Genomic DNA, 15,528 nt, shown 5'->3' with positions numbered 1-15,528 from the left:
CATTCAGTGTTGCCTGTTTTATTCCAGTACTGTTAACTACCAAGACAAGTTAAAACTGTAGAGTCAAACTTCAGCTTTTCATTTATTTGAATTATGATTTCCTGAGCAATGTTCTCCTTATCAGCTGGTATACTTGCTCATTGTAGTCCCTTGCTCACTTTGAATGCTTTAAATGGGCAGCCACATTTCTTTCAGAAATAATAAAGTAGCATTCTTGTTACTGAATAGTTGCTGGCATTTTGTATTTTTAAGTGTTCCTCTAGGATGAAATGAAATGAAACGAAATTAAATTAACAGAGCATTCACTACATTTATTTAAAAAAAAAAAAGAAAACAAAAATATTTATGCTTTCTGGAAACCTTAGCTATAGAACATTGTGCCCCAAAGGAAAAAACACATCGTTAGCTTGTTATTGATCTTGACAGTGTATGCACATCTTCCCTGAATTTTGTGGCACTAATTCATGATAGCCTTTTAACTAGTCACTATTTCCAAGTCCCAGAATCATGAGTAGAAATTTATTGCAGACATAGCATAAGCCACATGGGTCACTAAGATGCCTAAATGATTAAATTATGGACACAGAAGTATACTACGCTGCAGATGCAAATGACCTGCATTTTCAAAATACACCCATCATTTGCCTTGCATAGAACAAAAGACTTGGTATTCAAAACCAGGTCCTAAAGGATTAAAATGAAAATAAGCTCTATGTGTGCACAGATGGATAGTGGAAGTTTCCAGCTTCCACTGAGGGCAGTTCAACCAAAATTTTGATTCTCGGCATAACAGCAACTTAGCCTGACTAGTTCACACAAAACACCTGCATTTCATTATTGTCCCTAGCGTGGAAAGGCTGGAAACACCCAAAGTCCAGAAAGTCAGGTTTTTTACACAGTGATGGAATCTAGTTCAAAGATTAGAGAACACAATAAAACCAATCCTAGTTATTGACTTTACCGTTTGTGACTGAAGTCTCCATTCCAAAAAGCACAAGGAAGAACAGCGGTGTGAGCAGTTAGTACTGAAAACGATGTGTTGTATTTAACAGTCCACTGTCTCTTGATCTGACATAGTGGATTGTTCCCCAAAAAAGTCTGTGGCATAATTCATTCAAACTGTTGTTAATCTTGCTTAGGAATACCTTGCTCATATATGATCTTGAGAACACCCGTTTTCTTCCCTTTGATGTCTGCAGTAGGCTAGAGAATGTGACTGTGTCCCTCCAAAAACTTCAGCATCTTACATCAGAAGCTGTTCAGGCGCAAGCCTGAAATACGTTATGTTGCACAAGTCATTGAAACCGCTTGTAACCATTATTCCAGGTGGATTTTGTAAGGGTGTTGTTCTGTTACAGTGTTGTATTCCTTTAACTCTTGCAGATTTTTGACAAAGAAGCTAAAGATTTGGAGCGAGAAGTCTGCTTTATTGATATTGCCAGTGATGAAATTCCTGAGCGCTATTACAAAGAATCAGAGGTAAGAGACAACTTGATTGTGAAATGGTGAAGAAGGGAATGTAAAAGGCTGCAGGAAAGCCTTGATAGGAATCAAAACAATCTTATTTTGGTACAAAATCTTGCTGGTCGGTAGTATTTAAAAAGCTTTCGCTTAGAGGGGAAGCAGATAGCAACTTCTCTGTCTAGATTGTCTGACACTTTCTTTTGCAGATGATTCCTCCAACCTTTTGAAATGCTTTCATACCCTTATCAGAACATATCCTGTACCAGACCTTTGATACTCAGCTGAATGCGTTCAAAGTAGAAAAGGACTTTTCTTTGAATCTTGAAGCTCAGTTAAGTGTTTCCAGGTCTGAGCAGTTTTAAACATTACTGTTGTCCTTATTTGCATCCCGCCCCAATTAATAAGTCATGCAAAGTGCCTAAGCCCAGGCAAAGGACAGATATGCTGCAGCGAGAATTGGGTTGATGCACAGTTGCTCAGGGGCGACCATGACAGGAGACCAAGAGGGACTGAAGTATACTACATACTGCAGTAAATCTGCCAAAAAACTTCAATGGCAGGAGACACATTCACTCTCTTAAAATTCCCTTGGAAATTGCTCCCATGTATATTTGATAGTGCACATCTCTGAAGAGCATGTTTCTTTTAGGTCAATGCAATTCACTGTCTGGAAATCAGCAGCCACCATGCAAATGAAGATGAGGTCTCAATGTTTTAACCTCAGACTTGAAAAATGATGGTTCATAACGAGTAGCTAGAGAGGAACGATCAAATCTATGCTTGCATTTAATTTTGGAGATATGGTTTGCCTCTGGAGCCAAGTATATATTCATAGCTGGCAATGAGTATGGCAGCTGTTTGACTATACAAAACGAGACTACATAATCATTTTTAGGATAGAAAATGAAGACTTGCCAATGAATATATTTCTATACCATAGGAGACATGATTTTCAGACTAAAAAAGTCAGGTACTTGTTATCTTCCATTTATAGATCCTATTTCACATTTTATGTACGGATCATAAAACATAATTGGGTATATAGTAGAATGAAAGATAATTTTATTAGTTTCTTTAGATAATGAAATCCATCTGTTTCATACCAAAAATTACATAACACCTCATGAAACAGCTTATTGGTCCCATCATCTTATCTGAATTCCACGGTCTTCTGGTTCCATTTAGGAATGACTGCTGCTATTGAACGGGTCAGTATTTGACTGTGTTTTACAGAAATCACGTAAGATTTTTCATCTCAGTGTGTGCACTTCCAGTAATTGTAAACATGAAGGTAACATCTAGCTTTTCAGCTTTCCGTACCATTTTTAATAGCCAATTATTAAGCATAATTTCCATATGATTAATCATATGATATAGAAAACCAGCCTCATGTTACGTGAGAAGATAATTTCAGGGTCTTTGTGTTGTTATTTCAAAGACAAATCTAGAGACCTGATTCCAAGCAAAATGGAATTTTATATGGGTTTAAACAACAAAAATAGCGCAGCATCTGTTGTTTTTTCTGTACTGATGGATGATTTGTATGTTGGCTACCAAATTCTGTTTCAGAATTCATACAAAATAGAGAGAACACCTTAGCATTTAACTGTGCACATACTGTAATTGATATTGAATAAATAATAGTCGAATTCACTATCTTCCAAAGTTTACAAACTATTGGGTTTTTATGCTACCATATGAACATGAAGCCAAATTCCCATTTCTGATGAGGCCTCTTACATAATTTAGGGACTATAAAAAGAGTTTAAATGTTTGTAACTGTAATTTCCGTCTGTTTTCAGTCAGAACAGCATAAAAAAGTAACTATGTAAATGAGAAACGGTCCGTGTTTTCCAAATAACAGTTTCAGAGATAACTGAAAACCATTTACTGTAAGCTTTAGATAGGTATTTTAGTTACACTAATAACAACAATTTGGCTGCTTTTAGATCATTTAATCTGAATTGATACTAAGTTTAAAGATTAAAAGTGAAGTACAATCCTCAGGATTTAAGAATTAGATCCCACGGGATAAGTGTTCTGACTCCCATCCAGAAAGTCCAATGAGAATGATTTTTAACTTCAGGCATGTTAGTAATCTCTTCATTTCAATGGATCTTTCACATGCTTAAAATTAAGCAGGTTCTGTATCAGGGTCAGCATACTTAGCAGCTTCTAGAAATGATCTTTAAATTTCTTTTATATCCGGAGAAAAGTGCATCCCTCTTCAATTAAAAATATACTTCAGTTTTTAACAGCAAATTTCATTATTTAGTTGTATTACTGTATATTAGAGAGGTAACTTAAATAATGTAAACCTTTTACACACTACTTCTTCAACTGCTTGCTCTTTGTTAGTGCTTATGAGCCTGCTTGCAGATGGGACGATTTCTGATATGATCAGACAGCACTAATTCCATAGTTGCTATTAAGCTAGTATTTGTGTTTTCCATTATTTTTAGCTTTAAAGCACTCAGTTATCCTTCATAAACTGTTTGGGTCAATATCATAAGTTTTTCAGAGCCCTCTGTATGAAAAGACCCTTTCTACAATATGACTGCGACCTTTCTTTGAGTTAGTGCATCAGATAACTCATTGATTATAACAGAATGAACCACAGCAGCTTTAGTGTTGTTTTTCTCATTTATATAAACAGAAGATATGGTTGTGTATGTATTACACCAGTATCATCAACAGAGGTAATAATATTACAGTTACCACAGGCGGGTTCAGGAGATATCCAAGGGACCCACAGCATCAGGCTCAGTACAAACAAGTGAAGCAACCGTTCTCTGCTTCCTAGCACCTATGATCTAAAAAATTATTTTTCAGTTGCCCTGACATGAATCTTATAAACAGATCTATATTCTTCCTTCCATTGTAACTTACATAATAATGTTTCACACATAAATAGACAAAATGTATAAAACATCTTCATATGTATAATATTTGATTTGAATTGCATAGCTCATTTTGGCTTGTGCTGGTACTGATGAGAGAGGAAAAGCATTCCATGAAAATGTCATGACAGTTGAAGGGAAAGTGATTGAATTCAACTTTGTGTATATCTGCTTTTTCTCTCCTTCTAAATATCAACTAAAATTGAAAAGTAAAAAATACAGTTAGCTGGAGGCTTACGGATAGCTGTTGTTACATTGAGGAACACTTTAAAGGAACCTCTGCCAATAATACTGAGTGATCTCTTGACCAGAATCATCCAAGTGATTTGAATTCCCTTAAGAATAGAGGGCTTATCTGTCAGTGTATGCACAAAAGGACTTAAATCACCGAGTAAACAGTGAATCAGAAGACAGTTGTTAGCTATTACAAACACATACACAGAGTCCAATTCTGTCTTCCATGGAGGTATACTGATTTCTGCTGTCAAAAGATTTGCCTTTGTAGAAGACTGGAGGAGGTATAACTGCAGCAATTCTGGGTATTCCAAAGCAGATGACTTAAAATTAACTTAATGACCATCTACAAACTTCATTGTGAAGTAGCCACCAGAATACTTAGCAGTGCTGCCACATCTTATATAATTTTTTTTATTTTTTTTTTTTTTTACAAGCATGGCCCTAAAAATCTTTAAACCTGTAAGAAGTTTAAATGTGAGGTTCCAAATTGAGAAGGCTTGAATCTAGATCCAAGCTAACAGGTTTGCCTGTTATTCTGTAAGGACTCACATATGTTTCCAAATCTGAATGTACATGGTACATTGAATACAAATTTTTTACTTCTGTATAAAGAATGTACAAGCCTACAGGTAAGAGTAGTTGTACGTTCTGTAAAGTAATTTCCTTGTGACTTTACCGTCAATGAATATATATCACCAGCCATCACGTATTCCCAATATAGACATATATATTTATCTGGATTGTAGAAAAGAATAAAACTGAGCTATGCTGAAGAGTGAGGGCCTCAAGTGAATCATTCACTGAAATGAAATATCTACTGTAGATGTGAGCTACTGAGCAAAATGTTCTTTGTGAACATATTCAAGTTCTCAAAATTTAACAGTGTTTCATTTCCTGTTTATAACAAAGCAGTTTAGAGTCGGACAAATGGAATAAACTTTTAAGTTACCTCCAAACAGAAAGATTTCATGCAGCTGCTGCAGTTTTCTTCTTCAATTGCTGGCTTCTTTCACTTTAACACAGCTGCACTGTAATAGGTCCAGCTTACTACTGTCCAGGTGCTTTCAGAATAACAAAAACTCTATCACGTTACAGAGCCAGAAAATTATGGTAGTTGAAATAATACAGCTGGCTCAGCCCCCACAGTGAATGTGTGCAACATGTCAGTACAGTAGTTCAGTAAGTACAGGGCATAGCAAAAACAGATGAAAATTTCCTTTTCCTTACTAACTTCACTTGTGAGCTTATATAAAGGCTGGCTGGTTTATCATATTTTAACACCTCAGAACTGTCCCAATATTTACAATTCTTACGTATTTAGCTGGGTCTTCCAGAAAATACATTTTAATGGAAATTCAAAGGGACTAAAAAAGATGTCTTTAAAAAATTACTCCACATAGATGTCTATAGTAGCATCTTTACATCAACAAATCTTTCCAGAGCCCTGGCTATATAAGCTGAAATCCAAAACCTAGCAACTACAGCTGATGGTGAAATGCCAGATCACATATATTAAAACCATGAAGGCTTGGTTCTGAAATTTAAGATCAAACAAAATGGTCTTCAGCTTAAAGGGGAAAAAAAATTGACTGCACTTCAAAAGCACGATGGTGGAATATATTGCAATAGGAGTCTGAAAAAATGAATCCATGCATTAAAAGGAAGGAAGGAAGAATCTGTTTCTGGGACATCTGAGTACCTTCCAGTAAGAGGATAGGATGCATGGCATAAGCATAATGCACTTTCATCTCTGGAGAGCATATTCAGCTTGGGGATCTTTTTCCATGCTAAAATGGCCGTACAAGCAGCAAGTAATTTTTGAGACAGATCGGTGACAAGGCTAACAAGATGTTCTGTGCAGGCTTCCAGCATACAGACAAAGGAGGTGTTGCCAGCTGCAGAATAGTATGGCATCTTCAAATCATGCCTGATACCACAGCAAAGCTAAGGGAAAGCATATCCATTCAGATTTGGAAGTTTTCTGTAAACAATGAATTGATTTCATTATTTAAGTAAAAAATAACATTTCAGAATTAAATATGAAAAGGCATTGCAACAACCCAGTGCTATATTGTCAACACATTGGTGCTTGCCTCCTGGAAAGGGGGTTATAATTCCACGTCTGATGCCCATGACATCTGCAATCCATGAGGAAGGTTAAGTAAAGAAATGCTAAATAATGGAATCTCCAACAATAAGCATGTTGACCCAGGACCCGCCAGACATGGTGTAAATGAGTAACACTGGGAGAATGCTGTGTTAGAAACCATATCCATCACACTGTGGCTTTTATTTTATTTTATTTTATTTTATTGTGTTTTTACATTTTATTCTCAAATAAGCCCAACTCATGGGTAATGATGTTTATGCTATGTTAGCAGAAGTGCTATTTTTAAATCACTCTGCACCTGGCAATAATGTATTGCAAATACAGGGTAGGTTTTGCTCTTCTGTAGCAAAAGGATTTGCCAGATGGGCTTTCCTAATAAATTGTGTCTGATAAAAGGACGAGAAGGTTATTTAAACAAAAAGATTTTAGCTATGCCATTACATTTAAAACAGATTGAGGATTTTGCCAGTAGATAAATTAAGGGGAAAACAGTGAATAGACACAGTATTCTTTGGATTATGGCTTCTCTAGAAAGGAAGGCATGGGTGGCTAAAAGCAAAAATAAGGCACACAAAAAACTAATGGTGTAAATAATAACCTAAAAATGGGGTCAGACCAAAGATCAGCTTGCCCAGTTTCTAGTCACTGACAGAAGTGTTTCAAACACAAGCCACAATTCCTGCCTAGAGCAAGCTTCTTCACTCTAGCCTGGTGCCTCTGGTATGTTTTGCAAATTGCCATACCTTTCACAGGAGGAGTAAGGAACGGCCATGATCGGTACAGACAGGTGCTCAGCGCTTCCTCCTGGGACCTGGAGAGATGCGAGCATGGCACATGAGTCTAATTTGTTCTATCTGACTAACCTAATCAGTGAGCTACAGCATGAAAGCCAGGAGGAGCAGCAGTGCTGTGTACCAATATTATTTCTACTTGCATTTAATAGAAAATTATCATCCCTGCTTAATTTTTTTTTTTTTTTTTTTTTTTTTTTTTTTTTTCAGAAGGACCTTATATGCCTAATTGCAGAAAGGATTCCAGGCTGTGGATCTTAATCTGGCAATTTGAAGCCATGAGTTAGGCACATAAAATAATTCTAGGTTGTGGGTTTCATGTCAAATTTCTCATTGATTTCAGTGGGCTTTGGATCAGTCCTGGTCACACCAAAGGTCCTTCTGGCGTGGTGTGCTCCCTGTGGCTGTGGCCAATAGCAGACCTATGAAAGGTGTAAATATATGCAAAATATAGAGATAAACATAGAGATTCTTCCCCTAAATACTTCCTCTTATGAACCATAGCACAAGCAATTGCTGAGCCAGAATTTGTGTCTTTCTAAAATAGTCCAAGACCTTTTTAAACACCTACTTTTTTAGCATCCAGGTAAAAAGCCCAGTGATGTTAGTTTTACTTACAATAACAACTCACCTCTGTAAAACACTCATGCCGTTTGAATTAATGGCCAGAGATTAAACTGTCAAGTTCACTTTGCTTAATGTTGCTGTGTATCTTACATCCCACTACTCAGTTTACAGGCAATCTTTGAGTTTTAGCTCACTTGAGCAAGCACTCAATAAAATCTTTAACATCTTGATCTTTCATACAGCAGTCTGGAAATCTATTCCTCTGAATTTTTTCTGTTTCCTGGCTTCCATTCATCGGTCTACAGTTTTATAGTATCAATATGTTAATGTTTCCAGAAAGGCAGGAATTTCCATAAAAGCTATTAGGTATATAAGGTGCCCATACTGTCCATCATTGCCTGGCTCTTTGCTTGAAACTGTCCAGCCAATTTGTGACTAAACATCATGTCCTTCAAGAAAGATGCCATCTCTGGGCACCGTTAAAGGAATTTGCAGCTGAAAGTGATGTCACAGATGAATTGCATTGCAGGAGGTGGATTATTTGTGGGCCACCAATTTAAGAATTATTTCCACTGTGAATCCCCTTGCCTGTTGTGTTAACTTCACAAAAACAAAACAAACCAAAACACTGCTTTCACAGCATCCAGAGGGTTCTTGCAGTTTGAACAAGACACAAGTTTTATGCATGACTGAGCAGTCATGCAGGGTAGCAGTTCATTATTTAATTTTTATTTATAAATTCTGAATACTTGATACTGACTCAAATTCATTACATTAAATCCCTTTGGACTGCATTGAAGTTATTCCATTATAGATCTGGTTATCGCTGAAGAGATATAAAGTATAACTCTCGGTATTATTAAAGTGCGTATCTGAAACGCTTAATCAAGACAATGGCTCCATCACACTAGCACCTTATGTGTATGCAAGAAACAGCAGACCCTTCCTTGCTTGAAACTATTTTCCTTTTTAGAAATACTTATTTTACACTGGAATATTTTGGTGGAATATTTGAAATCATATTTTCTGTAATTATTTCCTTATTCAAGGAACCACCTACTAGAATTTTACATCTTTCTGAATATTATGTCTTCATTCTTCCCGTTGTTGTTGTTGTTGTAGAATTTTATATCTTTCTGAATATTATGTCTTTGTTGTTGTTGTTGTTGTTGTTGTTGTTGTCATTATATTGATTGCTTCAGGCAATGATCAGTTATAAAACAACTCTTTCAACCAGAAAATATCTAGATCAATCTGAGGTCAAGCTTTACTGAGTGAGAAGATTGGCAACAGCATGTGACTATGAGTTGTGATACACAGTGGTATGTCACTCTGATATATGATGACGCCGAATTGTTTTTTATGGTGATTTAACATTGAAACCTTATTATACTGCGAGCTTGAAGTTTCTATTTAGAAAAGAATATGTCAGCAATAAAAGCAATGACTTTCACAGGGAAGAAAGACTATCACCTCATTAGAGCTTTGTAAAGAAGCTTTAATGACAGAGCTCCAGTTTATAGGTAAAATCAGAAGCTAAGTCAGGAGATAACTAAACATTAGAAAAAAGGAACGCTGCATGATATAGAAGCTCATACTGAATGAAAGAAAATGAAGATCAGAGTGGTCTTATCAATTTTTTCTTAGTTTTTCTCCTGATTGTCTTCCATTTAGTGCATAATTTAAGCACATAGTTAAATACATGTTTAACTGCTTTTATAACAAAGGATGGATTTAAAAGATCTTCCCAGATCTCAGCTTTGGGAAGGGCAACACAGGTGAGCACTGGTGGTTATTCTTAAAGACAGATTTTAGAAGATCCACTATGAATCTACTGAAACTACATTATTTTCAAGTTTTAAAAAGCAATGCTTAACTGTAAATTATTTCTATTTACAAGATGTAATTAGCAGGATTGGACATAAAGTGAAATGAGATTATACCAATATAGAAAATAACTCCTTGATAGATAAAACTGTAACTTGTACAGATAAAAGTAAACTTTAAAGATGAACTAATGTCCTTACTTTTTTTTTGGTCTTGCTGTTGTAATTTCAACACCAATTTATTTGATTTTCCAGTTCGTAAAAGAGAGACAGAGTCAAAATTAGTGTTTTGCTCATAACTCGGTTATAATCAGAAATGGCTAAATTGGAGGAGTTTCATATTTAGCTGGCCACCTGAATATACAAGTTCACTTAAAATTGAAAATGGCTTTGTCAGGGTCACATCAGTGTTGATGTGTCAAAGCTGAAAGTGGACATGATTTCAGGAAGACAGGCATGGGTAGAAATTACTAGTAAGTCACACTGAGAGAGTATTGGTAAAGCAAGCTCTGAAGAAGCAACATTTTTTTTCCAAAGGCCATAAATAACACTTGGAGTGCGTTGTATTGTAATGACTTGCAATAACATATTTTCCTGTAGCAGAAAATGTCCTAGATGATATGATTGTCAAAGCATCTCCAAGAATATGCTGCCATCAATTCACTGGCTGTGTTGGATAAAAGGCAGGATTGGATTTTAGTATATCCTAGTGCCTATTTAAGTCAAATTCATATTACTTTTTCATAATGTTTATTAGCATGTTTGCATATTTTATGTCTTAACAAAACATTTACTTTAGCAAACTGACGAACAGGACTTCCTCTCTTGCGTTTCCCAGTATGTTTCCTTTGTTTTGCAGGATCCTAAATATTTCAAGTCACAGAAGACTGGGAGAGGCCAATTAAAAGAAGGCTGGAGAGAGACACATCAGCCAATTATGTGTTCCTACAAACTCGTGACTGTGAAATTTGAAGTCTGGGGACTTCAAACCAGAGTAGAGCAATTTGTACACAAGGTCAGTGAAACAGGACCTGTTTCTTATCCTTCACATAAGCAGAACTTGAGTACTACCCAGCACAGGAATGTAACTTTGGCTGTGTAGAAGCTAGGGAGCTCAGCCGAATCTGCTTTCAGACCTCGAGCAGAGCCAAAGAGTTCACCTCTGGGTATAAAATTGACAAAGCCTGGAGCTGCTCAGGTCTAAGGTTGAGAAAAACTATCAATAATGTTTTCAATACTGTGATAAATATATGAGCTAAAGTATTTACGAGTATACATGAGTACCGTACATGTAGCAATGGTGTGCAGAATTTCTTACAAACAGGTAGTGGAAGTTTTCCAATCAGACTACAAAAAAATTAATTAATTAATGGCATAACAACCAAATGGTAATATTTTTCAGAGTATTGACCTTCCACATGTTTAAAAAACTTAACAAGGAAAAAGAAGAGTTCTGGAACATCTGATTGCCCAAAGATTAATGGATTTTGTACACATTCCCAAATGGCTTCCCATGCTACTCAAAGCCATGCTGATGTGATCCAGTGTTGGCAATAGATCCACTTCACGTGGGAGGTTGGACTACAAGACCTTCAGAGCCAGTATATCTGACTCTCTAGGGCATGTTTTTTCAGACACAAAACTGTCAGAACATTTTTCACTTTAAATCACTTTGAAAGACAACAGTGTTACTTTTCTAGAATGTTTTGTTGCTGCAGAGGTATTTACCCTTTCCCTTGTTTCGCAGGTAGTCAGAGACATACTATTGATTGGTCACCGGCAGGCTTTTGCCTGGGTTGATGAGTGGTACGGTAAGTATTCTCGAAATTTAGCCCATTTAAAAGGGCTTGCCATGGTTTAACCCCAGCTGGCAATTAAGCACCACACAGCTGTTCGCTCAGTTCCCGCCCCCCCCCCCCCCCCCCCCCCCCAGTGGGATGGGGGAGAAAATCAGGGAAAACAAACATAAAACTTATGGGTTGAGGTAAAGAGTTTAATAGGACAGAAAGGGAAGGGAATATACTAATACTACTAATAATAGAATATACAAAACAAGTGATGCACAGTACAATTGCTCGCCACCTGCTGACTGATGCCCAGCCAATCCCCGAGCCATGGTGCCTCCGGTGAACTTCCCCCAGTTTATATACTGGGCATGATGCCACATGGTATGGAATACCCCTTTGGCTCGTTTGGGTCAGCTGTCCTGGCTGTGTCCCCTCCCAGTTCCTCGTGCACTCCCAGCTTCTGCTGGCAGGGCAGTATGAGAAGCTGAAAAGTCCTTGACTTAGTATAAACGCTGCTTAGCAACAACTAAAACTTCGGTGTGTTGTCAACATTATTCTCATCCTAAATCCAAAACACAGCACTATATTAGCTACTAAGAAGAAAATTAACTTTATTCCAGCCAAAACCAGGAGAGGGCTGATGCAAAGCTTAAGACAATTAACAACAGATTTCCATTTGCTTTCATGGATCATCAGGCCCTAGTATAAGTAGTTCCTGAAAGAGATGGAACTATGTTCAGTTTCTCTGGAACATACGGAGCTCATTTACAGCAGGTTCTTTGTAACAAGAGTAGGCTGTATTTTAGGCAGCCAGTAGGCAGCATACAGGGATCCTTTACATCCCATGCATCTCAGCGTATATGCATAGGCAGATAGAAGCTGCCCCTGCCAAGAGTCATCTATATGGAGAACCACATGCAGGTTTGACTAAAGCTTCTTATCAAGACTGCATTAACATGCAGTCATTTCCATACTGCAAACTCCTAAGGCCTCTAATCCAACACAATTTCAGCTTTTTAGGAAAGTTTTAAACTGCTAATGTGGATTGCAATAAAGGAAAGATGGAGCTCTAATGTCCTTTCTGAAAAATGGATATAAACATAAAGTCTACTGGGTCTGATTCAACAGCAGCTGCATGCAAAAAAGCTGTTCTGAATCCATGAACCAGCTGTAGGAATGGGCACTTTCAACAGTAGAGAGTAATCTGAATATCAAAACAGCCAATTACATTTTATAAAATAAGCTCACAGGGTTTGTGCTTTTTACATGTATTTTTGGTAAGATGTATCCATAATCATAGATACTTGTAGAACGGTTTCTAGGACATTCCTGTAACATATAATAGGAATTTGGGTATATCTTTAGAATGTTTATTTAGACCTTCCTTAAGCTTCAGGAAACACCGTTTTGAGCATATCATGGATAAGAATGACACCTGTCTTTCATCAAAACTCAGAAACATTCTGCATTGCTTAGGAATAATCAACTAGCCCAGCTGGTGCAAACACACACATCTTCAGTGACTTCATAAACCTGCATAATTTTACACTAGAATCTAACAACAAACTCGTTGTGCTGATTTTTTGAAAATAGAGAAAAATTTGCTTTTGAAATCACAATGTTCTTATAAATTTAATACCACATGAAAATCTTGCGCTGTAATGATCATAAAAATACTGACATCTACTAAACTTATCTTCTATTTTGGGATAGCCATAAACTAGTGAGAGAATTTTGTATCCAGTGAGAAAGAGTTCTTAAGAGATTTTTTTTTTTCCATTTTTTTACCTGAAATACAGTGATCCGTTATTTTCCCTGTACGAACGAAGTCAGGGAAACTGTTGACTTCAAATAAAGAAGCCTGACTTCATGTAAAAATTGAGCCCACAAATTTCCCCACATCTACCCAAAATATCTATTGAAGTGCGACATAAAGAAATGTTACTGGGAAGCAGAGATTCATCTGCACTTTAGCAGAGTTATTGATAATGATAACAATTAAGTGGTCATGAAGTTAAACATACGGAATAGGTTTAGCCCCAAATCATCATTTAACCACAGATTTTCCCATCTAAACTCTGAATGCACCCTGTCAAAAATACTCTTTCCACAAATTAAATACTGTGATACACAATTATCTTGTGGATTTTTACTGTTACGTGAGTCTTTTTACTAAATAATATAGTGTCCTTTTAGAACTTAATTGTCAGGCTAAGTACAAAACCTAAAAAATCTGGACTTAAAATAGATATGAATAAAGGCTAAGTATATAGCAAGATTTATTAAAAAAAGCAAGTGCAGAAAGTTAGTTTAGGTAACTGTGTGCTGTTGTCTGCAGCCCTTATACCACTGCATTGTTCTGAAGTTGGTAAGACTTGCTGACTAGAAACTGAGTATTTCATTACCCAAAATGAGTGAGTTCCAATTTGTATACATCCAGTTCAATTTAATACATATGGTCTGTAAAACTCTTGTGGTACTGCTCTTGACATGTTTATGTGTGTAGGCAGAGTTTTTCAAAAATACAGTTTTTGAAGTGTCTGTGTGCCTTCAATGTGTCTATTACCATCTTTTAAAATAAAATTTTGAGAAGGACTTGGAGCTGATGCTAGTCAGCTAAACTGAATCAAATAATCAGTGTAATAAAATCAATTATTAAATGACATGTTATGTTGTGGATATTACTGACTGATTACTGTTACTGATACTGTAAGTATGAATGTGTCTTGTCATTAAATTTACTAAACTGTATTTAGCTTTATTATTAAGAAAATCTGTTTTCACAGTGTTACTTACTAATTAAGAGCATGTTCTCTGCTTGGCAAAGTGCATCCTTAGCATGTTATTGACATGGCTTATGAGCTTGTTTTTCATTCCAGATAACAGTAAAAGGAAAAGACTAAAAGAGTATGAGTTAATAGTATTCCATGTTTCCTTTTGATCAAAATTTTAGACTGCATATCATTTTCACTGATGAAATATTACATTGTGCTACTAATATAATAGCTAAAGTTATATCTTTCCTTAAAAGCTGTCTCGTAAAATGCAGCAAGAGCCTCACATCACATAACAAGCAGTGGTGTGATACAGGAATTTGCAAATCCAAGTGGCACATAATAAACTTGAGAAAAATTACAGCCTCAAGAACAAAAACACAGTGTATGTTACCAAAAGGGGTACATGTTTGCAAGTATAGTGTGCTAATAAAATGCTATTTAAGTTCTATGAGTAAAAAGTTGATGGCTATTTTCATGAAGCTCTGAAGTTATCAAGCCGTTGTAAAGAACAGACCAGAAATCTGACAGCCTTCATGTTCAGTTACACCTTACTCTCAAGTAGATTTATTGAAAGCATGGGAATACTCAGAAGAGTAAGGTCACAAGTCATTTAATTGGATTCTTTATGTTTTTACTGGAAGTGTGGTTTATGACAAATCTTTCTAAAAGCTGTAATAATTGCTTAGAGTTACATAGCAAGCACCTAACAGATTATGCACTAGTTTGACAACATCAGGCATGCCTAGACAATGATAAATGATCCTATTGGTAGAATCAGCCTGATTTGTAGAATATTTCTAATTCTTGTAATTCATTAAATTGCTTGAGGCTTACAAAACTGAACGTGTTCACTATTAATTCACTTTACCAGTATAATTAAGTGTTAGTTTCTGGAATCTAAGCTGATGTGTGCTCTAACAGTAAGAACGTTTGCTGGTTATGAGATGTACTATGCAAATATAACATAAAATCTTTTTGAAAGTGCCTGGAAAGGTAAGTAAGTGTTTATAATATTTCTGTACCTATCCTTTATTCCAAGGGATCTTCTAAAATCTTTTTAGAAGATCTT

The 15,528-nt window shown here is 36.2% G+C and overlaps 1 protein-coding gene across 5 annotated transcripts in view; it reads left to right on the top strand.

Moving 5' to 3' along the window:
• PITPNC1 (phosphatidylinositol transfer protein cytoplasmic 1) overlaps positions 1–15,528 on the top strand; it is a 92,893-nt gene that overhangs the window by 69,487 nt on the left and 7,878 nt on the right. For all 5 annotated transcript variants that reach the window (XM_030014457.2, XM_041123297.1, XM_030014458.2 and 2 more), the window contains 3 exons: positions 1,384–1,479; positions 10,755–10,910; positions 11,643–11,706. In XM_030014457.2, coding sequence (XP_029870317.1) covers positions 1,384–1,479; positions 10,755–10,910; positions 11,643–11,706 — 316 coding nt within the window. The remainder of the gene's footprint in view (positions 1–1,383; positions 1,480–10,754; positions 10,911–11,642; positions 11,707–15,528) is intronic.

The sequence above is a fragment of the Aquila chrysaetos genome, chromosome 5, assembly GCF_900496995.4.
Source record: "Aquila chrysaetos chrysaetos chromosome 5, bAquChr1.4, whole genome shotgun sequence".
In the NCBI taxonomy this organism is placed as follows: domain Eukaryota; kingdom Metazoa; phylum Chordata; class Aves; order Accipitriformes; family Accipitridae; genus Aquila; species Aquila chrysaetos.
Note: the sequence above shows the minus strand (reverse complement) of the source record. Positions and strands in the feature narration are given on the sequence as shown.